This window comes from Aedes aegypti, chromosome 2, assembly GCF_002204515.2.
Source record: "Aedes aegypti strain LVP_AGWG chromosome 2, AaegL5.0 Primary Assembly, whole genome shotgun sequence".
Classification (NCBI taxonomy): domain Eukaryota; kingdom Metazoa; phylum Arthropoda; class Insecta; order Diptera; family Culicidae; genus Aedes; species Aedes aegypti.
Genome location: NC_035108.1, coordinates 143,700,450 through 143,728,321, shown reverse-complemented (window position 1 = coordinate 143,728,321; position 27,872 = coordinate 143,700,450). Strand labels below are relative to the sequence as shown.

The following is a 27,872-nucleotide window of genomic DNA, read 5'->3' as shown; positions in this document are numbered from 1 at the left end:
GAGAGCAATGATCCGAATTCAATTATCACAATTTCTGTGATGTCGCAGTACCTGACAGCTGCTACTGATGTTTTGAAATTCGTTTTGACATTCAAATTAATCATGCCATGGAAGCAAAGGTTTTCATGAAATGCTTGATGAACTGTTGGAGGGTTCTTCTCCAAACAACCGATCAATAGGCTATTTAAAGACACCATTAAAAAAAAAAACTGTTTCATACATTCCAGATATGTTCTGTGAACCCAGTTTTGTATTAGCATTGAGGATGAAAATTCATTTTGAGTTCTTTTTGTGAGAAAGGAAAATTGCATACGTTTAGGCGTTTAATGTGGAGTATTCTGAAATCCATAACATTCAACTCTAAAATTGATCGATTTATCAAAAAGTTGTAAGATTTTTGAGACTTGATTCAAATTCAGTGACCCCAAATCTAGTTATTTTAGGAAACCTAACGCAGTAATTGATCAACTTCACCCCGGAATTAAAACTCCACTTTTTGATGTCTAAAAATTATTTCTGTTATCATGATAACATTTCGTTAACATTAAGCTTGTGTAATACGATAAACATTCAACCAGTACAGGTTTTAAAAATATGTGTATGATAATACATGCACCCTACTAGGAATTATAGAACAGAATCGAATAAAAGTGATCAACTTCACCCCATTTTATGGTACACATTATATTGTAACAGAAAGTAACGACGATTTACTTTACGAGAAAAAAAGCTTCATCGTAGTACTCTAGCGCATGTTAGTTAAAAATAATGCCTCCAGCTTTTGGTACACTGTTCCTATAGTTGTGGTATATTTTTAATTTGTGTTCCAATAGCTGTGGTATTCGTTGTTTTCTTATGGGATTCTCCACTATAGGAACATTTTACCGCAACTATTGGTAATAGCGAGAAAGCTTTGAGCATATTTGTGAGTATTTTGAAAATTTTGCAGGAATTCTAACGTATTTTTATCATTAACGCTAGACGTAAAAACAGGGTCCTAAAATTTTCGATAAAATCTTATTTTTATTAAATAACACGATATACACTCCCGTGCAAAAGTTTGGGTTCACCCCCTAAAAAACATACAAAAGTGTTCAGTTCATATATCCGGGATTACGCGTGCAATTGAAACTCTATAAGCCGCATTCGAAAGGCAAAGAGTTATTATTATTTCGTATGTATTTTTTCATGAACATTTTTTGAATTTTGTATACAAAATTTTTACTTGAAGTTGTGACATTTTCCAAAAAACACACTGAAAAAACATATCTAATTTCCTCAGCATTAGATCGACCAAAATTTAAAAAAAGGATCGTAATCTTATATTTCTTGAAGAGCACTCACGATTTTTTTTGCGGAAATATCTGAAAACTATTCAAAATCAATGAAACAGTCTTCAAGCCATCGTGCAAAAGTTTGGGTTCACCTCTCAGTATGATGCGAATCGTGTAGAAGTTTGGGTTCACCTGAGCCGCACGCAAATCATTTTTGTCAATATCTCTGCCATTTTTTAACCGATTTTAATAATTCCTAGCTTTTTCAAACGCAAATAATGATTGGTTTGAGATTTCACAGATTTTTCGTGTTTTTTTAAAGTTTAGGTGAACTTAAAGTTTTGCACGATACACCATACTAAGAGGTGAACCCAAACTTTTGAACGATTGCTTGAATGACTGTTTCATTGGTCTTGAAAAGTTTTCAAATTTTTCTGTAAAAAATCGTGAATGCTCTTCAAAAAATATTAGATTACGATTCTAATGCCACTTTCTTCTAAAATTATGGTCGATCCAATGCTGAGGAAATCAGCTATGTTTTTTAATGTGTTTTTTGAAAAATATCACAACTTTAAGTAAAAATTTAGTATACAAAATTAAAAAAATGTTTCTGGAAAAATACATACGTAGTAAGAATAACTCTTTGCCTTTCGAAAGCGACTTAGAGAGATTCAATTTGACGCGTAATCCCAGAGATATGGACTGAACACTTTTGTATGTTTTTTAGGGGGTGAACCCAAACTTTTGCCGGGAGTGTAATATGTGAGACTTCTAATATAAGTGACATGCGCTCAATTGCGCATAACTGCATATTTGTCACATTCGACATGTTTGACAGTTTAGAGTTAATACCGTGGAAAGTAATCAAATCATAAACACTTTCGATCATCTTACTCAAATCTGTGAGATTGTTCTACAAAATAAAAAAATATATACCAAGTCGTTTTGTCACATTCTTAATATTACATATGACGTTAATTTACAAAAGCGAAATTCTCGAAAAAATAAGTGAAGTAAATTTGATGATTGAACTTAAAAATACGTCATTCTTGTAAAATTATATCCAATGTAACTGGAAATTTGTGTGATGCGAGCAATAATCAGTTGAAAGTGACGGAAATTACCGTTTTGTTCCGTACAGACTCATATTCCGGACACTCTGTTTTTGTATGACGATTTGGATGAAATATTTCGCTGAAATATGTCACCGCATAAAAAGGAAATGTCAGTCAATTGTAATTTTACCGTCTCCAATAGAATTTATACCACGGGAGTATGATGAATCTCTACTTTGAGACCAGTAGAACAAGCTCAGATAAATTTATTTGCGTATTCATTTGAATACGATTTATTCGTGCTGTTCGGAATTTGAATTAAGGTGTTCGGAATATGGGACACAATAAACACAGTGTTCGGCATTTGAATCAAAATGTTGTTCCATACTTTTGCGTAAAAACGATACTAAAACTGATTAAAACAACATTATTATTGGTGCACCCTACAGCTAACAGTTAGACTTTGCGAAGAAATTACAATTTACACAAATATCAGCCAATTTATGCCAATCAGATGCATTTGAAGTCACTGTTGGCCTTAAGTGTTCGGAATATTAATCAAAACGGTACGTCATTTGTAACATAAATTTACGTCATTTCACTCTTTTAATATGTGGGGCACATATGAATTAAATTTCAATGGTTTTTTTCTAAGTGTGCACTCTTTGGTTTAAAGTCAAATTTCAAGTGTGTTTTGTTTCCCTTATCCCTTCCGAAATGTCAGATAGGAAAAAAAAAACAGTTGTAAATAGTAATACCCGTGGCGTTTTGTCGACTATGTTAACGTAAAACATGATAGCAAGTGTCAAGGTTCAAATTATAACATGATATAGATGTTATTTGAAAGGAAAAAAATGTTATTTAAATTAAAATAAAACAAGATTTTATCAAAATTTCAGGATTCTATTGGCTGAATACTGAATGACGAACTACTACAAAAAAAAACTGTAACTTTGTCTACTGCGACATCATTACACTACATTACATTTTCCAAAGAGTTTCAGAGCGTTTTTCAAAGACAAAAGTAAGTAATCAATAGATTTGTCTACTTAGTTCGAAAACGGTAATTTGTGGATGGTTAATGTGTTCTGCAAACTTGCGTAACTATTTAAAGTGTTTTTGAAAACAAATCTTATGGTTACTTACTTCCCGAAACACTTTGGAAAATCGCTGCAAAGTAACGAATTCACCTTAGAAAAAATTTCAGGTTGTACAATTTTCAATGAATTCGTACCACTTGAAGCAGATACATGGGCATTTTTTTATGGGAAAACAACAATTGGTTACAAACATTTGGTGCTTCATTTTTAAATGTTGACGACATAACAACATAAAATCTCATGAGCTTTGGATGTATAACTGTGAATACCCTAACTTACTTTGGATAGCCTAGACAGAAAAGTACCCTAATAACAAAAGATATATTGGACGCCTTTGAACAGACAGTTGTGGGATCGAAACATGAATGGATTATTGAAGCTAGTGATTGCTAACCTGTGATTAATAGAAACCATCTATAGCATTGACAACATTGAATGATTTTGTAAAATATCAAGAATAATGAAAAAGTGTATAATTTTTAAATGTCAAATGAGCTTATACATATAGGAGGAAAACCATAACAAATGCAAAACTAATCACCTTAATTTTAAAGGTCCTACTTTCTAGCCTCTAACGTTACCGCTGAACTAAGTCGAGCTCCGCTAAATTTTTCTATTCCTCAACTACCGTCAATTATTTTCGTCTCATTAACTCCTCAAACCCATGGAAGCAGCCCATAAAATTAATGTGACGTTAATGTCGATGATGAAATTATAATCGCTTAGTACGAGGTGCCCCTTTTCCTACATCCAATGAAACGAGATCCATTTCTACAGCACCATTTTCACACGCTAGGCGCGGGCTAGAGCGAATTTAGAACATCACCCTTCAAAAAATAAACTTTAATTTGATAGCAAACACGTGTTGAGAGAATATGCCACACAGATCGACACCAGTGAAATATTCACTTTTACTCACGGGTGAAAACGGCAAACACGAAAAACTTTAACAACTTTGGAAAACAAACGAGCAGTTCGACGTATTTTTTACGATTTCGATTTCACGGGTTGTGTATCGGTGTTTTGTTTTAATTGCCATTCCACGCGGCTCCCGGGGAAGTTTCAAGCGATTTGAAAGGAATGTGCCGGTTTTACAATATTTTAAATTTGTTTTGTTATTATTCTAGCACTTAACACATCTATGAGTGTCGTGACGGAGGTCATATTCACAGAATTTAAACACCCAAGCAAATATTCTTATTTTCTTAACTGACAGGAACAAACACTAGGGCAGTGGTTCTCTACTTTTTTTGAAGATGTCATCATCTTTGAAATTCTGCAGCAAACATTTTGCAGACTCTGGAAACTGATTCTTGAAATGAAAGTTCAGGGAATATTATTGCAGATATCAGAATGGATTAACAGATACTTTGCAAGCGCACTCAAATATAACTTCTGTTGCACCACATGCCACATCACCCTTTGACGAAATACACTAAAAAGTTATACTAGAAAGTTTACTATAAAGCCCGATAAAAAAAAATCTTCAAGAATGGATCTTGCACCTATCCTACAAAAATACAGTATTACTTGTTCATCAAATTCTAACCATCAATCCCATTCCTTGTTGAGTGCTCGCCCGAGTCAGTCGACTATCGCGCTACGATCTACGATCAATCGAAAGTTGTTTTTTTAAAAGTGTTTTTCCCAAGTATATGGGTTTTTTCACTGGCCGATCATAACGCCGATATTGCACCCGCACAAGGAGCAGCTACCATTGGCCGAGCCCAGATTGGTAGACTGTACATCTTTAGCATCATCTTCACCAGCATCAACCGGTGGCGATAATACTACAAGAGGCATCATCAAATTCGATACACCACGTGGCAGAACAAAGGCGATCGGCGTCATCGTTTCATCGCATCAAAACAAGCTGCAAAAATAGAAGATCGCACCACGCCGGTACATCTGTCCTCGCAGTTAGAGCAGCAGAAAGGGGATTGTGGGTATTGTTCCTCCATCCGCATTACTTTGTCGCTGTTTGTCCCCGTTGTTAGAGTGATATTCTCACAGTGGTCTCGAAGTGCTCTTTCGCTCGATTAATTGGCATATTTTTGATAATTTTTTCAAAACATTTTGTGGGAGTAATTTTGAAACACCGTGTGACACAGTGGTCTCGGAGTGTTTTATTGCTCAATTAATTAGTTTTTTTTTTATATTTTTTCGCTTTTTTTTTTCTTAGTATTTTTTTTTCTCTGTAAATATATATATATATATATATATATATATATATATATATATATATATATATATATATATATATATATATATATATATATATATATATATATATATATATATATATATATATATATATATATATATATATATATATATATATATATATATATATATATATATATATATATATATATATATATATTCTGTAAATATTTTTTTTTCTTTATTATCATTTTTTGTTTCTCGTTAATTTTTTTTTTCGTAATATATATTTTTTTTTGTTAATACTTTTTTACACTATTAGGAATATCTCGCCAAACTTGTTGTAGTACGTGATTTGGTTTTTATTTAATTTCTTTGTGATTAAATTAAGTGAAGTTAATTCGCTCATTAGCGCTGTGTTGACCTTCCTTTGCGGTAGAGCAAAAATTGCTCCGCAATGGAACCAAATGATACTGGCGGGGGCACGCCGGAATATTTAGTCTCTTCTGACGATGAGTTAGTTTTGGGTCAGATGAATAAAATTCTAAAAACCCAACATAGTGAGGCCATGGAGACCATCGATGATGGTACTCCTTCTCCTCCTTTATCTCCTTCATCTGTGCCTCCAGTACACTCAGGTACTGCATTGTCAGGAGATGTTACGGTTAATCTCTCTGTTCATGACTCATCGCATTCGTCTCAAAAGCAAACGGTTACAAATTCTGGTCTGCTCGGCAGTTCAAGCCAATCCCATGCGTTCTCCCCCTCTGGTTCCTCATCGAAACCGGCGCCCCCCCGCCATAAAGCTTACCCACCCGGATCTAAGGGTCCCTTTCTGGTTTTCTTTCGGCCCAAAGCGAATGGAAAACCGTTGAACAAACTCCAAATTGAAAGGGATCTGGCAAAATCGTTTCGAGGTATCCTCGAGATAGATTCACCCAGCCGTGATAAGTTGCGTGTCACAGTCAGTGATCGCGACCAGGCGAACAAAATTGCTGCCTTTGAGCTCTTTTTGATGGAGTACAGAGTCTACATTCCCAGTAGCGAGGTCGAGTGTTACGGAGTGGTCACGGAGCACAATTTGACTCGCGCAGACATCATGTCAGGAGCTGGTGGGTTTAAAAATCGTGCCGTTCCGCTGGCTCCTGTTCTTGATGCCAATCAAATGAACAAAATGCCGCCTGATGGCTCAAAACAGCCGTCAAATTCGTTCCGTGTAACCTTCTCCGGGTCGGCCTTACCAAGCGTCCTCGTGATTGGGCGTCTTCGGTTACCTGTTCGACTCTATGTACCGACGGTTATGCATTATGAAAAGTGCCGGCAGTTGGGCCACACTGCACCTTACTGCAGCAACAAACCACGTTGTAGTAAGTGTGGCGAATAACATGCCGAAGGTTCCTGCAATATGGAGCCAAAATGTACCTCTTGCGGCCAAACTCCTCACGAACTCAGTGCATGCCCGAAGTGCATAGAGCGGGAGAAACATACCATAAACTCCCTGAAACAGCGGTCCAGGCGTTCTTATGCAGATATGCTGAAAAAGATCGCTCCGACTGTTGCTCCATCGGCCCATACCATTCAAAGCAACAATATCTTCGCATCTCTGCCGGATAACGATCAATGCTCTGACTCTGAGGATGGAGAAGAGTATACAATAATTGAGACAGGGACGAAAAGGAAGCGTGCGGTTACAAAACGGCGCTTGAAGCAACAGGCTTCTCAGAACGTCCCTGTTGATCAAAACGCTTCTTCAAGCCTTTGACAAAATCAAGAAATGGCGGAAACACCAAAAAGGGGTCACCTCCAGGCTTCAAGTTTTCAGCTGGAGAATTTCCGTCACTTCCGGGAACATCTAAAACCCCAGTTGTCCCAGTTTTTTGCCCAGAAGAACAACCAATTCGTCAGCAGGAGCAAAATAATGCTTCCGGAAAACTGACTCTTTCTGGGATAGTGGATTTCATTTTCGAAATGTTTCAATTCTCACCCGAAACGAGAAACCTGCTCAACATGGCACTTTCCTTGGTGAAACCTTTCCTGAAGCAAATAGCTTCAAAGTGGCCGATTCTTGACTCGTTCATATCTTTCGATGGCTAATATGGTCAATGAGGTCGGAGATATGATCGAAGTACTACAGTGGAATTGTAGAAGTCTTATGAAAAATATGGAGGCATTCAAATTTTTAGTACACAGCACTCGCTGCGACATATTTGCTCTCTGTGAAACATGGCTCACTTCTGATAAAAATATCTCTTTCCACGATTTTAATATTATTCGTCTGGATCGAGGGGATGGATATGGAGGGGTGCTCTTAGGGATTAGCAAGCTTCACTCCTTTTATAGAATCGATTTCCCCTTGATGACAGGCATTGAAGTAGTTGCATGTCAAATTACAGCCCGAGGTAAAAGCCTCAGCATAGCCAGTGTGTACATACCGAAAAACGCTAGAATGTCTCGCAGAGACTTAGCGGCAATATGCGAAGCTATGCCTGCGCCATGCACGGTGTCTTTGTGGAGCAACTTTATTACAAAAAAATAGGTAAGTCTGAAATTTCATACTAAAAACAATTAGATTTTTCTCTTTCATTTGCGACCAAAATCAAAATAATCGGTCGGGGGGTCCAGAACATTTTTTTAAATTTTGTGTAAAGTGTTCATAGATATGTGTTGTTGTACCGACCCACATTGCGTGGAACGTATGGAGGTGCGGGACAAACTGCAAGATCGAACCATTTAAATATCTTAGCATGGAAATTAAAGTTATTCTTGGTCAAAAGAGCTGTAATAAGCATAAATGACGTATGATATACGCATAATCGCAAAACTGTCTCAAGCATCATTTTAATAATTTTCCACGAAAACCCTTGAAAATCGTACCTAAATTGATCATAATGATGTAAGAAGTTATTAGGAAATATTTCTCGCATAACTTATGATCTCGTCCTAAGGTGAAGATGCATCGAAGTCAAACTTCGAATTTTCAAGAGCACAATACGTACATTTATTTAAATATACATCCAAACATATGTACATTAGGGCGATTCAAATTTGAAAACTGTTTGAAAAGCCAATCTCTCATATGCTCCTTAGCATCGTTACCATAAAAATAGTGTTCTGTGAAATTTTCAGCTTTCTAGGTAGTGATTTAAAGGTGGCCCAAAGACAATGTAGGTCTATATGGAAATTACTATGGAGAATTTTTGAGAAATGTTCCAAACACGCTACTACTGTAATGTAAGAAAAAAAATATCATCCCATATTGAAAACTCATTCTTCAAATCTTAATGAAGGATGTTGCTGAAGAAACAAATCCCTTTGAGCTAATTTTGTTTGGGATTTTTGTACAAGTTTGCAGGGCTCTAATCCCATATCAAGCTAAATAATAGCAAACAAACTCGTGAATATCTCTTCTGCTATCCGTTGGATTGAATTTCTTTATTATGGTAGAAGATTGAGTTTTTATAATGGGATAATAAGTTTGTACCGTAAATTCGGGTGAAATTGATCAGTAGGGTGAAATTGATCACTGCGTCACACGATTTTATTTCCCTCTAATAGAGCACAGAAATCAATGCAACCTATGTAAATGAACGTTGTTTGTCTTAACTATTGTCGAATTCCAAGTTGTGAAGCTTTTTGTGTTTAGGAATGTTTATTTCTATGAAAATAATAGAAAATTCCATAATCGTGTTCTGTGTGGTATTTGCAGACATTAATAAACTTATAGTTTTAAACAAGGATTTGGACATGGTGTCAACCTGAAAACTTGTAGGGATGCTTGAAATATATCCCCAAAACGAATTTTATTATCAAAATTCGTACCAATTTGTTCATTTTGTTGTAATAATTGAAATTTTTAATAGATATCAATAGATTCTTTCGGAAATTGCCTACATTTGGGCGTTTTCTGCGGTATTGTTGAAAATTAATTGTTTATTATTTCCATAAATTTTGCATTGCTAAGAATTTGGCAAGCATATTTAGATTCAGGAGGCCCAAATTAAGTTAGTAAAGTTGTTTTCAAAATTAACAATAATTGTTTTGACATGTGATCAATTTCACCCCGAAATGGAATTCCATGAATTTTTATTTTAGAGGCGATTTTGAGCACTAAAATCACAACTGTACAAAAATTTGAGTATATAAACCAATGAGGCTCATCGTCGTACTTGTTTTCCTGCATTAAGTTGTTTGGAATTGGCAACATTATAGAAAACAGACAAGGGAAACAGTGAAAAGTGATCAATTTCACCCGAAATTACGGTACTTATATTACATTACAAGCGTGTTTGGAACATATCTCAAAATTTCTTCATAGTAATTTCCATATAAACCTACATTGTCTTTGGGACACCTTTAAATCACCACCTAGAAAGCTGAAAATTTCACAGAACACTATTTATATAGTAAGGATGACAAGGAACATATGGAAGATTGGATTCTCAAACATTTTTAAATTTTGAACCACCCCAATGTACATAAACACACGGATACGCATATACAAACATATGTGCAAGTCTCTCGAAATCAAAAAAAAAAAAAAATTACTCTAGACCCCCCGACCGATTATTTTGGTTTTTGCAGCAAATGAACGCGAGAGACCTAAATATTATTGTGGCGATGTTTCAGACTTACCTATTTTTTTGTAATAAAGTTGTTCTACGAAACACACCGTGCATGGAGTCTATCGCGAAAGATCAGATGCGTTTAAAGAATATCGGAAACGTGGCACTCGCGATAACTACGATCGGTATTGTTCTCTTGACCGCAAGTTCAAGAGCCTCGTGAAAGCGAAGAAACGCGGTTACTGGAGAAATTTCGTCAACGGATTATCACGGGAAACGTCGATGCAAACCCTGTGGACGGTCGGTAGAAGAATGCGGAACGTACAATCGGCAAACGAGGATCGTGAAAGCTCTTCTCGATGGATATTTGATTTCGCGAAAAAAGTTTGTCCGGACTCTGTCCAAGTTCAAATGACTATTCGTGATTATCCAGAAGAAAGGAATGCAATGGACTCAACTTTTTCGATGGTAGAATTCTCACTTGCTCTCTTTTCATGTAATAATTCTGCCCCGGGTATGGATAAAATTAAGTTCAACTTGCTGAAAAACCTCCCAGACGTCGCAAAGAGGCGCTTGTTGAACTTATTCAATGTATTCTTGGAGAGCAACATTGTTCCGGATGATTGGAGACAAGTGAGAGTTATTGCCATCCAAAAGCCAGGAAAGCCTGCGTCGGATTACAACTCGTACCGTCCTATTGCGATGTTGTCGTGTCTCCGAAAGTTGTTAGAGAAGATGATTCTCTTTCGACTGGACAAATGGGTTGAATCGAATGGCCTTCTCTCAGATACTCAATTTGGATTCCGCAGAGGCAAAGGAACGAGCGATTGTCTTGCGTTGCTTTCTACTGAAATTCAACTGGCCTACGCTCAAAAAGAACAAATGGGCTCAGTCTTTTTGGATATTAAGGGGGCTTTTGATGCAGTTTGCGTTGATGTCCTTTCAGACAAACTCCACGAGTGTGGACTTGCCCCGATTTTGAATAACTACTTGAACAATTTGTTGTCTGAGAAGCACATGTTTTTTTCACATGGAAACTCAACAACTTCTCGAATAAGTTACATGGTCTCCCCCAGGGCTCATGTTTAAGCCCTCTTCTTTACAACTTTTACGTAAGAGATATTGATGATTGTCTCATGGGAAATTGCTCGCTAAGACAGCTTGCGGATGACGCCGTTGTTTCTGTTACAGGACCAGAGGCGGACAATCTGCAAGGACCATTGCAAGATACTCTGGACAATTTGTCCGCTTGGGCGGTGAAGCTGGGTATCGAATTCTCTCCGGAGAAAACCGAGTTAGTTGTCTTTTCTAGAAAGCGTGATCCGGCGCAGCTAGAACTTCAGTTTATGGGTAAGGCACTGACTCAAGGTTTATCATATATGTATTTAGGGGTCTGGTTTGATTCTAAATGCACCTGGGGAAAACAAATTAGGTATCTGTATCAGAAGTGCCAGCAACGAATCAACTTCATGCGTACACTCACAGGAACATGGTGGGGAGCCCACCCGGACGATCTGATAAAGCTATATCGTACAACGATTCTGTCGGTTCTTGAATACGGTAGTTTTTGCTTCCAATCCGCCGCGAAAACACACATTTTGAAGCTCCAGCGTATTCAGTATCGCTGTCTTCGGATCGCGTTAGGTTGCATGAATTCGACTCATACCATGAGTTTAGAGGTATTAGCTGGAATACTGCCTTTATCAGATCGGTTCGTGGAATTGTCGTTAAGGTTCCTCATCCGCTGTGAAGTGTTGAACCCGTTGGTAATTGAAAATTTTGAGTAGCTAATCGAACGAAATCCTCAAACAAGATTTATGACATTGTACTACGCGTACATGACTCTGGAGGTTAACCCTTCTTTGAATCTTCCCAATTACGGTTGCTTCCCTGACTTCTCAAGTTCTGCTGTAGTTTTTGATCTGACCATGAGACAAGACATCCGTGGAATTCCAGATCTGCTTCGTTCGGAGCAAATGCCAAAAATTTTTGCTAGCAAGTTCGGTCACATCAGCTCCGAGAAAAGGTTTTACACCGACGGGTCAAAAACGAATGATTCCACTGGATTTGGTATGTACAATGAGTTTGATAGCGCCGCATATAAACTTCAGAATCCTTGCTCCGTATATGTCGCGGAATTAACGGCTATACATTACGCATTAGAGCGAATTGCCTCTCTTCCCTCTGATCAATATTTCATTTTTACGGATAGCCTTAGCTCCATAGAGGCTATACGTTCAATGAGGCCGGTGAAGCACTCCCCGTATTTTCTCAGTGAAATACGATCTAAATTGAGTGCTCTATCGAATGATTCATACACTATCACCTTGGTTTGGGTCCCTTCACATTGCTCGATCCCGGGAAATGAGAAAGCGGACTCGCTCGCCAAGGTGATATTTTTGACCGACAAATTGCCTTCAATGAATTTTTCTCAATTGCTCGTCAACATGCATTGGTCAGCTGGCAACAAAAATGGGATGCCGGAGAATTGGGCAGGTGGTTACATTCCATTCTCCCGCAGGTATCGAAGAAGCCGTGGTTCAAGGGGTTGGACTTAAGTCGAGACTTTATTAAGGTAATGTGTCGACTTATGTCCAACCACTACTCTCTAGGCTCTCACTTCTATCGAATAGGGCTCACAGATAGCAATCACTGCAGCTGCGGTGCAGGTTACCAAGATATCAACCACGTAGTTTGGGACTGCCCCGAATACGGTTTTGCCAGATCTGATTTTTTTGCATCCCTCAGGGCCCAAGGGAAACCAGAAAAGGAAGACATTAGGGATGTGTTGGGTAAACTTGACCTTGTGTACATGAAGCTTTTGTACGATTTTTTGAAACAAGCTAACATCTGTGTTTGATTCTCCCATCTCGTCGGTCCACTTGTCCACCTTGTATCCCCTCGAAATTCGTCTTGTTGTATCGTTACAGGTTGTCATTGTCCACTCCACGTTCGACCAGCAACAAAGCAAACACCTCGTCACATCTTCAAGCTGCTGAATGTCAACGGAACGATCCCATTGTCCTATCCCTTCCTTGGAATTATTGTTACCCCTAACCTCGACCAAACCGCGAGTTTTACGGTTCCCCAAAACTAACATAGTATATTAAGAAAACATCATGAAATTGTTAAAACAATCAAAAGAAGTCGGCTCCGTAATGCCTAATGGCGCATGAGCCTAGTAAATAAAGATTAAGTAAAAAAAAAATAACCATCAATCCCGCCAATATTTGCCGTAGATATTCCCGGAAGTTCGCTAAATATATCCTTGAAAACTATCCCAACGAATTTCCTGAAAATTGAAAAGATTTGATTCATTTGCTCTAGAAAGCAAGATCGGTAAGATCTCATCAAGAAACTAGGGATCTTCTTTGAAAGGTGCTATGAATATTAAAAAAAAACTTGCTAATTGGCTTCTTAGGAGTCAACTAAAGGGCGTAGAAAGAATTAGTTCTATTATACACTTGAGTCGACCTTTGAGTCGCAAAAAAAAAATTATATTATATTATATATTATAAATCATTGTCGTCATTTAGAAGTATATACAGTTTTAGTTTCTTGATTAATCTAAAAGGAGATTTGTTGTGTCCAGCAAACTACCATGACTAACTATAATTTAACATCAACAGAAAACGGCTTGTACCCATCAAGTTCATCATGCTGAAAAATGACATTCCGTCTAGTAAATTGCGCTAGGTAGTCTAATTCACCGTACGACTGAAACCATGCATGCCGGGGCTAACGGTGATATTGATGTTTGAAAAGCGCACGCTTTTTCCTGGCGCCTCCTGGATGATGTGCGGAGGAATTTATGTGCTCCGTGGTGTCTAAATAAAATACTTAGAAATGGGGGTAAATGGTACAAAGTGCACAGGATGTGCTACTACAGTCATTTTCCTTTTCAAATCTAACGTAATGCAGTTATCTAATATTCTTCTTTACGTCACAACAGATTCTAAGATTACAATTGGACAGACTATGCTTCTCAGCTTAGTAATCTTATGAACATTTCTACAGTTATTAACTGTGCGCTTAAATGTATCGTGAGGTAAGCGTGAAGATAGATATGCCCTACGAAGTCGAGACATTTAAATGGAAATTTTCTACCCGAGAAGATCCTCGACGGCCGAAAGACGAACGAACTCTCGATCTTGCTGCGTCATATGTTATCCGGCTGTTGGATGGTTCGCTCTGTTCTGTCTTCCTCCAAATAGTCACATATGTTCCAGAATGATGAATCTAATGAGCAGCAAGTAAGTTGGAGCGTGCTGCATTCTAACCTGACGGTAGCGGCGATGATAGATTGATGTGGCGTCGCTATTTACTCCATCATCGCTCCACGGTAATAAAATTCCTGTATACGTTGAGATTACCACGTACCGAAAGATTTATTATTGATAAGGGATGATACACACATTATGTCACGGTAAATTGAGATTTTCACGATCCGTTCTCTCATTTAAAAAGTTTGTAAGGCTGATAATAATCGAGCTGTTTAGTGGAATACCTATAAGTAGATGAAAACCAAATTTAGTACTACACCATTTTTTTTCAATTATTTATTAGTATCATTCCAAACAATACATTCATTTCTCATATCTAGGTGTTCTGTGTTAGACAACACTGTCATCCTAATTTGGTAAAACATAATTTAGCTTTTATTAATATTTTGTTAACAACATATTACATTTCATGAGCCAAAGCAGTTAAGAATTTTCACAGGTGAGTTGATTTCACCTGCTTAGAAGAGAAAAAAACGCTTTCAATTCACTTAATCTAACTTAACCTAATATATAACGCATTAATAGAAGATTGCAACGATTTTTGTCTAAAATTATTGATTATTTTATTTGACATTTGTTCCAATGTTTCATGTAACTCATTTTTAATATAAGGTACCGTGGGGCAAGTGGGTAATGGAATTCGCATAGTTGAGATTCTTCAAATTCTAGAGACTTTAAATTGAAACAAATGAGGTTGTGTATATTTTTTAGCTTGACTCCCACCAAATATAAGCAGCATGCTGAAATTATTTTTTATGAAAAATTGAAGAAAAAAATACAGAAAAAGTTTTTGGAAAATGTCTCATTACTTTTCACTTGCCCCAAAAGTGGGGCAAGTGAAAAGTTTACCGTTTTGAACAAAAATGTCAAAAACAAACAGTTATATTCACGATTTCTATTAGCTTTAACATTTGTTAAGGCTTCCCAATGAACAATAACATAAGTAACATGTAAACAAAGAAAATGTTATTCTTTTCACTTGAATTTTCTTCTGTTCAGTTATGTCAGTTGAAATGATTCGACAACATTATAACTACCACATTTCCAATGTTAGTTCTTACATTATAGGACAGCAATTGCATTTTTGCTCTGTAGAATTTCCACCACTCGTTATTTGTTTTTGAGAAAGTCGAATATGACGTCGGATAACTCTTCGGGAGAAATCAAACGGAATCCTTCAATAAAGTATTTAGAATCTTTTTTATGTGGATAGACCTATACCCCATTTTTATGTTTTGAACTAGCTTACATAGACATTCCACGAGATTTCCGTGTGTTCTCTAATATTGCAACTTTTCAGTTAACGTCTTCCTTTTAATTGGCTGCCCGAAGTAGACATATTAATATTGTAATGTCTAGCAACATCTTTTAGAGAAGTTCTATGATTTCTAATAGCTTTTAACGCTTGAGTATAGTGTTTCTTGAATTATCAGCACGTTATGTTTTTCTATGATAATTGCGAACCATGTTTACTTATGGCTACTTAAGTACGAAAACTCAAATTCAATCTCTAATGATAAACTTTTCACTTGCCCCACCTGATAAGAAAATTGACGGTGTTTCAATTTAGTTATTTTTTGGTCTACGTCGAATTAATTCTAAAACTTTTTTTTATTGCAGTTTGAAACTGTCACAGAGGACAACTAGAAAGTGGTACAGAAAACTGTTTTCCGCAACTTTTTTCCACTGAAAATATTAAAATAAGATTGTACGCCGCCAACTTGTTACGGAGTAACAGTTGACAGGTTAACAATTTTTCGCTCTATTATGCAAAAATGGCTGAAAAATCTCAGAAATCTCTTACATATCGTAATGTTCTGAATGGCCTCAAAGGTTTACGCATGAGTTTAAAACGTTAATTTACATATTCAGTAAAATATATCAATTGTTTTCACTTACCCCATTTACCTACTTACCCCGCGGTACCTTACCAGGGAGAAAGCTTCAGAATCATTTTCAAAATTTTATTTTGAATCCTTTTGATAGCTTTCTTCCTGGTATAACAACAGCTAGTTCACATTGGTACAGCATACAACATGACTGGCCTGAAAATTTGAAGTTAAATTTTTATCATATTCGACAGATAACTTTGACAGATGCTTTTTCTATGTCTAGAAAGGCAAGACCAGTATAAAGCCTTCAGATTTGTTGGAACGGATCCAATTTGTAACACGTAAAATTTGATGAGTGGTCAAATGTCCATGGCGGAATCCGAACTGTTTTTTTTTTTGCAAAAATTGAATTTCCATTGATCTGGACATTCAGTCCAAAATGACCTTTTCAAAGAGTTTACTGATGGAGGAAAGCAAACTGATTGGACGATAGCTAGAAGCTTCTGCAGGATTTTTGTCTGGTTTTAAATTGCAGTTTTCAATTTAAAAAAAAACCCAACTGAAAAGATTTGTTAAATATACCAACTAAGAATAAGCTACTTTCTGGAAGTTTCTTGATGAGGATGTAGAAAATTCCATCATCACCAGCGGCTTTCATATTTTTGAATTTTTAATGATAGTTCTCACTTCTTCCAAATCAGTCTCCCAAGAATTTTCAATAACGTTCTCTTGATTGAGAATATTTTCGAAGTCCTGAGTAACTTGATTTTCAATTAGACTAGTAAGTCCTAAATTTAAATTGTGCGCGTTTTTAAACTGCATTGCAAGTTTTTGAACTTTTTCGCAATTGGTTAGTAATAATTTGTTTTCCTCTTTCAATGCCGGTATAGGCTTCTGTTTTTTTCAAAATTTTAGATAATTTCCAAAAGGGCTTAGACCAAAGGTCCAATTGAAAAATTTTATTTTCAAAATTTTTGTTTTTTTTTTTGTGAAAAACGTTTTTTGATTTCTTTCTGCAAATCCTGCCATATAATTTGCATAGCAGGATCGCGAGTGCGTTGAAATTGCCTTCTCCTCACGTTTTTAAGACGGATCAAGAGTTTAAGATCATCGTCTATAATCACGGATTCAAATTTAACTTCGCATTTTGGAATTGCAATGCTCCTGGCTTCAACAATGGAATTTGTTAAAGTTTCAAGAGCATTGTCAATATCAGGTTTTGTAAAGAAATCTCGCGGAACATTACTAAAGGACCTATGTACAAATGAGAGATTCTCTCCTCTCTCGTTCTCTTTCGATTATAACAGTGGAATACTAAAGATTTTGGGAAGTTTTTCACTATAGATCGAAAGTCAATTTCCTTGACTAGCGTTTCATACAAAAAATACAACAAAAGAGGTTAATGTCACTCAGTTATTAATGAAAGAGAAAATAAACAAAGAGAGCCTCTCAATGTTAGATAGGTCCTTTAGTAATGTTCCGCGAAAAATGTTAACATCAAAATGTTAACATCAAAATAAGTGACAATATATGTTTCATATATATTCCAGTCGGCTCGAAAATAATTGAAAGTGGAGCTGATAGGATTGAGAATCGCTTCATGGGATATTTGAAACGGAACAGGGACATCAACAGACTCAAAATCAGCATGAGTAACTATTTGGCTACAGAGATGACTAGATTCGGTTAAGACCAAATCAATCGTAGATGGGTTTCTAGAAGAGGAAAAACACGTAGGGCTATCAGGGTATTGAATTGAGAAATATCCTGAAGAACACTCATCAAATAAAATTCTGCCGTTGGAATTACTTTGAGAATTATTCCATGACCTATGTTTGGCATTAAAGTCACCAATGACAAAAAAAAATTGATTTATTGCGAGTCAATTTTCGCAAGTCAGTTTGGAGCAAATTCACTTGCTGTTCAGAGCATTGAAAAGGCAAATAGGCAGCTATGAAAGTATATTTATCAAGCTATGTTTCAACTGAAACACATACAGTTTCAGAAACTTTAGTTTCAAATGACGAAAACAGTTGATGTTTTATACGCCTATGAATGATGATTGCAACTCCCCCACATGCCCCATCAAGTCGATCATTACGATAAACAAAAAAGTTAGGATCTTTTTTAAGTTTGACCCAGGTTTTAAATATGTTTCAGTAATAACTGCTATATGCACGTTATTAGTTGTAAGAAAATTAAACAGCTCGTCCTCTTTACCATTCAAGGAACGAGCATTCCAATTCAAAATATTTAAATTATTATTTATTGGATCCATTGGAAAAACGTAATCCAATAACAATTTGATTAGTAAATATTACACCAACTTGGACTGCTTCAGTCATAGTGGTGGCTTTGAACATTGCATCAATCATTAGATTCAATTGTTCAGTTAGAAAATTAAAATGAAAGGCAGACATATCACTTGAAGTGGGTACATTATCTGATGATTTTCCGTTAGAATTTTCGGTAGACGAAGAGACGGAGTAGAAGTTTCGGACGGAGTGGCGGCAGGGTTTTTCCGTATGATTTGAAACAATTAGAATGGGTACTCATAGTATGAATAGGGGAGGAGTTCAAATTACCTGCTACGATATCGGCAAAGGATTTTCCGTGGATAGATACAAATTCAAACGGCTACCCGACGGATTAAAATTAGTTTGTGAATGAGCATGATTATGATCTTCCTGATGGGTATGATTCTTGATCAAGCGATCGTTAGCTGAAAAATTAGCATTGTTTGATACTCTACCAGGCAAATTCCGAAAACGAGCGTTATCGTAACGGATATTACTGTCCATCTGACTGGCACGAGTCTCGACGACTCGCCTACGTGAAGGGCATTCCCAAAAATTTGACTTATGATTGCCCCCGCAATTGGCGCATATGAACTTATCGGTATCTTCCTTCACTGGACAGGCATCTTTGGCGTGAGAAGAACCTCCGCAAAACATGCATTTAGCATCCATGCGACAATTTTTTGTACCATGACCCCACTTTTGGCACCGACGGCACTGAGTGGGGTTCTGGTAATTTCCTCCAGGATTCTGTAAATGTTCCCATGTCACACGGACATCGAACATAAGTCTAGCTTTTTCTAAAGCTTTAATATAGTCACTTGAGAGACCTTTCAAGACGACTTTGAACAAACGTTCAGTTTTGTCGTCATTGTGCTTCTTTTCTTCAAGATGTTTGAGAAGAAGTTCGCGATCTTTAAGAGTTTCCGACAAAAAGCGACAGTCTCCTTTCTTTGCGATTTGGAAGGAAACCTTGATTCCCCTAATGGAGTTCAAGATCTCCTTCGGAACAACTAACCACGATAGGCGGCACTCTTTGCTTTCTCACTTGAATCAAAGAGCCTGGGCTAGAGGCTGCTTCGATTTGGCGTTCGGATTTTTTTTCTAGAGCATCGAACTGATTTTTCATTTCGATGCAATTATCAACATTATCGATTTCACCCTTGGAAGCAAGTTCGCATTCCGGAGAAACGTCCTTTCTTCCATTCTTGCCACGTTTAGTGACAGTTTTAAATCCCACTTTTTTGGAAGGAAGTTGTGAATTCAGAGATTCACCCTTCCTTTTGTTTATAGTTGCAAACATGTTTAGTGAATAAACGAAAGAAGACGAGACCTCCTAAGAGGTTTTTTTCCCAAGACGGTGTCCAAGAAGGATTACCACCGCTAGCTTTCGCCAACGGGTCCAACGAAAAATCAAGGGCACGGGTCCAAACAAGGATCGTAAAGGGATCAATAGTAGAAAAAATAGTACTGAAAAGTACTAGAAGAAGAGCTAGGTAACACTGAAACAACAAATTTTCGCTGAACTCAAAGCGAAATGTACTAGGATGAAGTGACGGCTCTTTTTAGTGCAAAGAACGAGCGTACAAATCAACAGGTGCGGCTGGAAAAGACCAGCTTAATTCGTATGCTGTCGCCGTTGATAGACGAATCGGGAGTAATTCGTTCAGATTCTATTAGCTGCCGCCACGTACGTCTCGTATGACACGAGATTTTCCATCATTCTCTCCAATGAACACCAAGTTACACATTTACTGGTTAAATGGTTCCACCAGAATTATCTGCACGCCAACGGAGAAACAGTCGTGAACGAGATAAGGCAGCGCTTCCACATCTCACAGCTCAGATCGTTCGTCCGCATGGTAGCTAGAAAGTGTGCAAAGTGAAGAAGCCTATTCTAGCGGTTCCACGAATGGCCCCACTACCAGCGACCCGGGTACAAGCCTACGTGCGTCCATTTTCTTTCGTCGGTGTTGATTACTTTGGCCCAATCAGCATCAGAGTAAATCGCACCATCGCCAAACGGTGGGTCGGATTGTTCAGTGATAGGGGCATGAATTTCGTTGGATCGAGTAACGAATTGAAGCAGGAAATGGGCAAAATCAACCAACACCTGGCCGAGACATTCACCAATGCAAATACAAAGTGGGTATTCAACCCACCATGCGCACCGCACATGGGTGGGGCGTGGGAGCGTTTGGTGCGGTCAGTGAAAACCGCACTAGCCGCGATGGATACTTCACGAACACCGAGTGAGGAGGCATTGGTAACAATACTGATAGAGGCTAAGAGTGTAGTGAATTCCAGGCCGCTTACATATATACCTCTGGAGACGGTGCAACGTCGGACAAAGTGGTTTGAGGAGGTTAAGCCAATCGAAGTCGGAGACTTGGTCGTTATGGTTGAGGAGAAGATACGCAATAGATGGATACGAGCACGTGTGGCCAAGATCTCAGTAGGGCATGATGGATGAGTACGTGAAGCTATCTTTAGCATTTTTATCTTTCAGTGAGGACGCATGGTTCATCTACCGGTTTCGAAGCTAGCGAAGTTGGATGTAGCAGTGAGTAAAGCCGAACCGGAGATACTGGACCAACCTTACGGGTCGGGGAACTGTTACGGAATATTACACCGATCCCGTACGATTACCCACAGATCGAGTACCCCTCGGGGAAGGTGATAGATGACAGCTCAGGTTGTCATCGAGCGCGTACTATGAGGGGATTTTTTTATTTCCGTACAAAGTGGGCCGAAGGGTCTTAGATTTACATGAAACTTTCTCCACATGCAGGGCTCATCAATATATGAATGAAAAAAATTGAGAAAAATTCAGGGTCGCTTATTTTCCCGGAAAACTCAGTTGGAATTTTTTGTTTTCCTCTGACACTACTTACTTTGAAAAACCATAACTCAAGAACGAAGCATCGTAGAAACAAAGTTTTTTATGAAAATGAAAGCAAATTTTCTCAGGAATAAAAAAAATATATTAACTGGAAAAAGTTTTCCACAAAATTTTCCACCGTTGAGAAAATTCGTAAAGAAAAGCCGGAAAAACTATGTACCAATTAGTGGAAAACTTTCAAAAATATATTTTTTGCAATTTCTCATCGTAATAGGCTGTTTTTCATCACGCCAATCTGTCATGAAACGGCCTACTTTCCTGCACTGAAGTATGCAGTGCGGGAATAGTCATTACCTAACTAAAACCAGTGCTGTAATGATTCATTACGCAACGCTTTCTCATTACGCAACTGTTTTGAGTTGCGTAATGAATCATAACACAACAATTTCTCAGAAATTGTAAAATAGTGGTGAATGCATTCCGATATAATTTCTGATACCCTCAAGTGGTCTCTCTACGTAATTGCAAAAAATGTTGTACGTAACTCGTTGCAGAACTCGATTTTTACAGCACTCGTCGTAATTATCCTACTCGGCAAGCCTCGTAGGATAAATTTACGACTCGTGCTGTAAAAATCATCATTCTGCAACTTGTTCCGTAAACTACTATTGAGAAGGTATTTTCATAAGCTTTAATCGCTGAAATTTTTGAAATGTACTTTTTTTTCGTTTTTGAGTTATGGCCAATTTTGTGGAAGCCTTTTCTTTGAAAACCTATATTTCAATCGAAGCATCGGAAAAACATAGATTTTTTTATCAAAGCAATTGCAAATTTTCTAAAACATCTGAGAAAAAGATATGGGATTGGTTTTAATGAAGTATAAGTCGAAATGGATGATATTTTTCATGAAAAATTACATCGCTAATTGCACTGAAAAGGAATTGTTTCTTTTCTATGGAACAAATAAGATTATTATTTTTTTTTTTTAATTTTATTTATTTAATATTCAGTATATAACTTACATTTTCATCTTAATACTATCTATTTTTTTCAACCGGAAAGATTGTCTTAGGTTGCTAACACCAGAAGATTTTCGTTTCTTTGTATTATTAAGTTAAGAACAAAGCATGCTGTATTTTCTTGGTTTTCATGTGCATCTGAGAAATCACTAGCAAAAATGCTTCGTTCGTCTTTTGGTATAAATGAATGATATTTTTTTGTTCCAGGAATTGGAACAAGGTTAGAAAATCTTTCCTGAAGAAATTTTTCAGCCTCTGAATAGTCATTTTCAGTTGCATAGATAAATTCCCAATCTTTTTTAAATTGGTCTTTCACCTTTTGCGACACAGCCCAGTCGAAAAATTGTTTGGCGTTATTAATGTCTGCTGACTTTCTAATACTAGCATCTCTAGCCATTCGCTTAATGTTGCCACCGATACCATCACAAGGACCTTTTCCATGTGAGGTTGGGAAAAAGGGCCATTCTGCTTTAATTTTCAAATCATTTTCATCGTTGCATACATTTTTGAACTTTGATTTATTTTTGTATTGCTCTCCGCAACCATCAGAAAGATACATGATTTTTTCAAGCTCCGGAAATTTGTTTTTCAATCTTGAAATTAGTTTTGTTTGAAAAGCATAAACTGATGTCGTGTTATGCTTTTTAATGTCAGCAGGCATTGCAGGATTCGCTCTCATTTGAGTATGAAGCACGATCAAAGCAAGCAATGAAAAACATCCAATTTGTTGCGGTCCACGATCGTCATTGTATCGCAAAGTGTAACAAGTCTGATAAATGGAAGCACCGAGCGAGAACCCCAAAGAGAAGGCGATGATAAAATCCATTTTTCTCGCTTGTTTACCGTTGGGGATAGGTGTTTTTCTTTACTGGAACGATAAACAATCCACGAACTTCCAATAGCAATAGTGTCCCCCAGGCTGTGAGCATATTTAGAGGGGTTTTATCATGCACTACTATCCCCCCAATCTGATCAAAGTTGTAGCAGTATACGATAAACAGTCTCTCATAATGTGCAGCATGTTATGATAGTTACAGAGAGCGATACGTGAGAGATTATTTCAATTTTCTCAGGATTCAATCCCTGAATGTCAGCAATTACAACAAAATTTAAGATTTGTCTTTGTAATAAATTACAAATGGATGTATTGTTACTTGAGGTCGTACGAAGTAATGGCTTTGAATGGAATCTTGTATCACGCACGAATAATTTTCCGCAAAATCCATCTGGCACATTATTTCTTTTGTTTCTACAAGTGATTCCTTTTCAGATCTTATAAATTTATTTTGTTTTTCTACTTTAAATTGATGCACAAGAAACTTCTCGTTCAGATTTTGCAAGTTTTCAATAAAATCATTTACATTTTCCTCTTTGTTGATAATTTCACAACGAGGAGAAATAATCCAAAAACAATACTTGACTTCATCAACGTTATTTTCATCTAAACGATTGGCAACAAAATCTAATTTCTTTAATTTACAATCCTCACAGGACCTCAAGTAACAATCATCTGTACTGTTTGAACTAGTCAAAAAGGTGTTATGTTTCTTATCTGTATTATGAACTTCAAAGCAATTATTTTTTTTCAATGCATCAACCATGAATTTCATATTCTCAGAGACAGAATCCTGTTCACTCTTACAGGATTCCAAATATTGTTTATATAAAGTATCCAAAGGGTCAAGCAAAAGGCGTTTTTGGACATTTTGGCGCACTCCGTTAGGTTTTGTGGACAAAAGGCTCCGGATATGGTATCTTTCTAGCCATTTCCTAGCCGACTGATATCATCCCTTAGGTAAAAACTTTAAACTTTATCTTGGACATCCGATCCATGCGAGGGCCATCCTACTTTTGAAAGTGGTTGAATCCCTAAATTGATTTTTTTTGATTCAGTAATAACGTGTTGAGAAACGTCAAAATGAGCTTTAACTTTGGCATATGACTAATTCCTAGGAAGTAATTTTAGAAGTTCAATTTGCTTTTCAGGTTCGGCTTTTGAAACAGCTGAGTTTACATTCAATAAAACGGAATTAAAATCCTCTGTAACATCGACAATATTAGACGGAAACCAAGTCTTTATTTTACTCAAAATTTGATTGAACATTTCGTCCATGATAGTATTGCGATAGTTACTACTAGAAGCATCTAATCGTGAAGATTTTACTTGAAAAGAAATTTCCAAGAATTTAGCAAGCTCTTGTATTTTTTGTATATTATATGTAGAACCTACTGACTCACCGGAGGAAGGAGTTTCCTTTGACGACGCCAACGAAGATAGTGGTGAAACTTGTTCCTCAAACACCATTCTGCAAGATCTGCATTCTGCAAGATCCGTTACGGGAGCCTTCTGGTTAATCATAATCATGCACTTCATGCAGATTTTCATCTTTTCCGTAATCCACCGAACTCCATACGAATGAAACTTGGTCATGAGACCATGGCTAATCGAGCGTAAATTTGTCCTTACTGATTTGTGGCTTTCCAGTCCGAAGGGCGAATAGTATTCGTAGTATTGAACTTTGTCCATTTCAACAGCTTCGGTAATAACGAGTAATATACAGCTGACAACACTTGCACTTTCTCACTGCTCTTTGTTAGTTTTTTGGTAAACTAATGATTCTCAAGCCATTTTAACGCTTTAAACCAGAATTGGCAAATAGCTAATTGTCATATTGTCTACCCATTGATTTAACTGTCAATTTTGTAGTTACCTAACAGGTAGCTGGAAAAAATGCCTACATTATGACTGAAGAAATGTTTGTTTCTATGCTGTTTCGTTCTTAAGTAGTTTTGTTTATAAACTTATAAATTTGAAAATGAGCTTTATAAACTTATAAATGTATAAATTTGAAAACAGCTCATCTTGGCAATATTTGATCATGTTTTAGGAACGAAAAATGAGCGTATTAAAAAATGTTTAGAATTGGATCCTATTGATTGCTCTTTTCAAATATACTTTGTTTGTAAGCTGGAATAGCTAATCGGGTTATCATTATTTATTTTCCTTAACGGTGAAAAATGTCCTGAGAATCTTATTCCATTTCAAAAAATCTCAAAGTTTTGAGAAAATTTGATTCCGATTTGACAAAAAAAAATGTTTCTGTGACGCTTTTATCTTCAGTTATGATTTTCGAACGAAAAGACTTGTACGAGAAATCTGGGCATTTTTCACAAAACTATGAGCAAACGCAGGAATTAAAAGTAGTACATCTTAAAAATTTCAGTGATTGAAATTTATAAAATTCTGTTCTCAAAAATATTTCTTTGTAAATCTTACACAAGTTGGAACATAGTTTTCCCGGCTTTTTTTTACGAATTTTCTCAACGGTGGAAAATTTTGTGGAAAACTTTATCCAGTTAACATTTTTTTTCTATTCCTTAGAAAATTTGCTTTCATTTTCATAAAAAAAACTTCGTTTCTACGATGCTTCTTTCTTGAGCTATTATTTTTCAAAGAAAAGGCTCAAAATAGCACATTTGCACATTTTTTACAAAATTGGCCATAACTCAAAAACGAAAAAAAATACCATTTCAAAAATTTCAGCGATTAAAGCTTATGAAATTACCTTCTCAAAATTATTGTTTTGAAAATTTTCCACGAGTTGGAGCATAGTTTTTCCGGCTTTTCTTTACGAATTTTCTCAACGGTGGAAAATTTTGTGGAAAACTTTTTCCAGTTAACATTTTTTTCTATTCCTTAGAAAATTTGCTTTCATTTTCATAAAAAAAAAACTTTGTTTCTACGATGCTTCGTTCTTGAGTTACGATTTTTCAAAGTAAGTAGTGTCAGGGGAAAACAAAAAAATTCCAACTGAGTTTTCCGGGAAAATAGGCGACCCTGAATTTTTCTCAATTTTTTTTATTCATATATTGATGAGCCCTGCCTGTGGAAAAAGTTTCATGAAAATCTGAGACCTCTCGGCCCACACCCATACGGAAATAGAAAAAAATCCCCATGAGAGATGTCAAAGGGAAGACGAAAATCACATAAAATCAAATAGGAAGGCTCGGAATTGATAAACATCTTTTTCTTAAACTGAATTAAAGCTAATTAAATGATTTATTTTCTATATTTTGTACAACAGTAAGTTGAATGTTTTTTCTGAATTGCTTATAATTAATTTTAAAAACCTCGTTTAGGTAGTATTTACTGTAAAACAACCGTTCTGAATTTGATATTTGAGCTTAGCCCATTTGGCTCAATCGAAAGATCTTCTGCTCACTGGGTCACTAGAAGATAGATTGTTGGGCCATGAGGAGCTTAGGGAGAGAGACCGATGTAAGTAAGGATGCTTTACTGTTCAGCATAATGATTAATAAAAATTTACAGCTTTTAGCTCACGCAAGTTACACCGAAGCAAGTGTGTTGCTCAAAGAACCTTGAAACTCCCCCTGCCTAACAGTTAAATATCGCTGCAAATAAACATTTACAATAACCAAATAAAACCAATTTGTATTCGAATTATTACTTTGCATAAATGCAACGACAGAAGTAATTCAATAAGCATAATTCAATTTTCATCAATCACAAACTGCACCTGTTCTGCCATTGCACTAGTCCTCGAATCATAAATGGCGCGTCGTCAGAAAATAGATCCCACGGTTTATATTCAACCCGTTCGAACCACATGCGTCATAACATGTTTTTGTTTTTACTCTATCTCTGCAGACCTGGCCGATGGCATGTACTACTCAAACCATCAACGGATAGAAGAACATTCAAAGCCCAACCCACAACCGCCAGATCCTTACATAAAAACCTCAATGTCAAAAAACGCCACGGTTCGTCGGGGAGATCCGGCCTTTCTAACCTGTGTCGTGGAAAATCTTGGCAAGTACACTGTATCGTGGATATCCCAAAAGGATTTGCGGATCCTCACAATTGATCGGATCACGTACACCGCAGACGAAAGATTTCAGTCCCTACATAATGCGGACACGAACGAGTGGATTCTGCACATCAAATGGACCGAACGGAAAGATACCGGTATCTATGAGTGTCAGATCTCCACGATGCCAGTTAGGAGTTTGGCCCTCTATCTGATCGTGCTAAGTAAGTAAAACTAATAGCCTATGCATGATTTCTAAAACGAGCACTTTAACTGCCACGCGGTCAGAAATATACATTTATTTGTGGTAATTTATGTGTCGTTATGTCTAATAATAAGCAAACAGATTCAGAGTACCGCAAGCCACAAGTGGTCAGGTGACAAGGTTTTCATAAGCGTGATTTATGCTTTGGCGTTGAGTGGTTAAATCGTTTTGTCTCAAATAATGCACATAATAGGGTCATAAAATATCTGATAAAATCTTGGTTTCATTTAATAGCCCGATAGAGCATAATATTAGGATTATATGCTTAAGCCACTTTTCTCGCTTAAATAACGGCTATTTCATAAAAAAACATTGATTTGAAAAATCGGTAGGAATTTCAACATTGAGAAT

General features: G+C 36.8%; 1 protein-coding gene across 1 annotated transcript in view; it reads left to right on the top strand.

The window, feature by feature from the left end:
• LOC110676084 overlaps positions 1–27,872 on the top strand; it is a 112,951-nt gene that overhangs the window by 69,122 nt on the left and 15,957 nt on the right. The window contains exon 2 of the mRNA XM_021842590.1: positions 27,097–27,480. Coding sequence (XP_021698282.1) covers positions 27,097–27,480 — 384 coding nt within the window. The remainder of the gene's footprint in view (positions 1–27,096; positions 27,481–27,872) is intronic.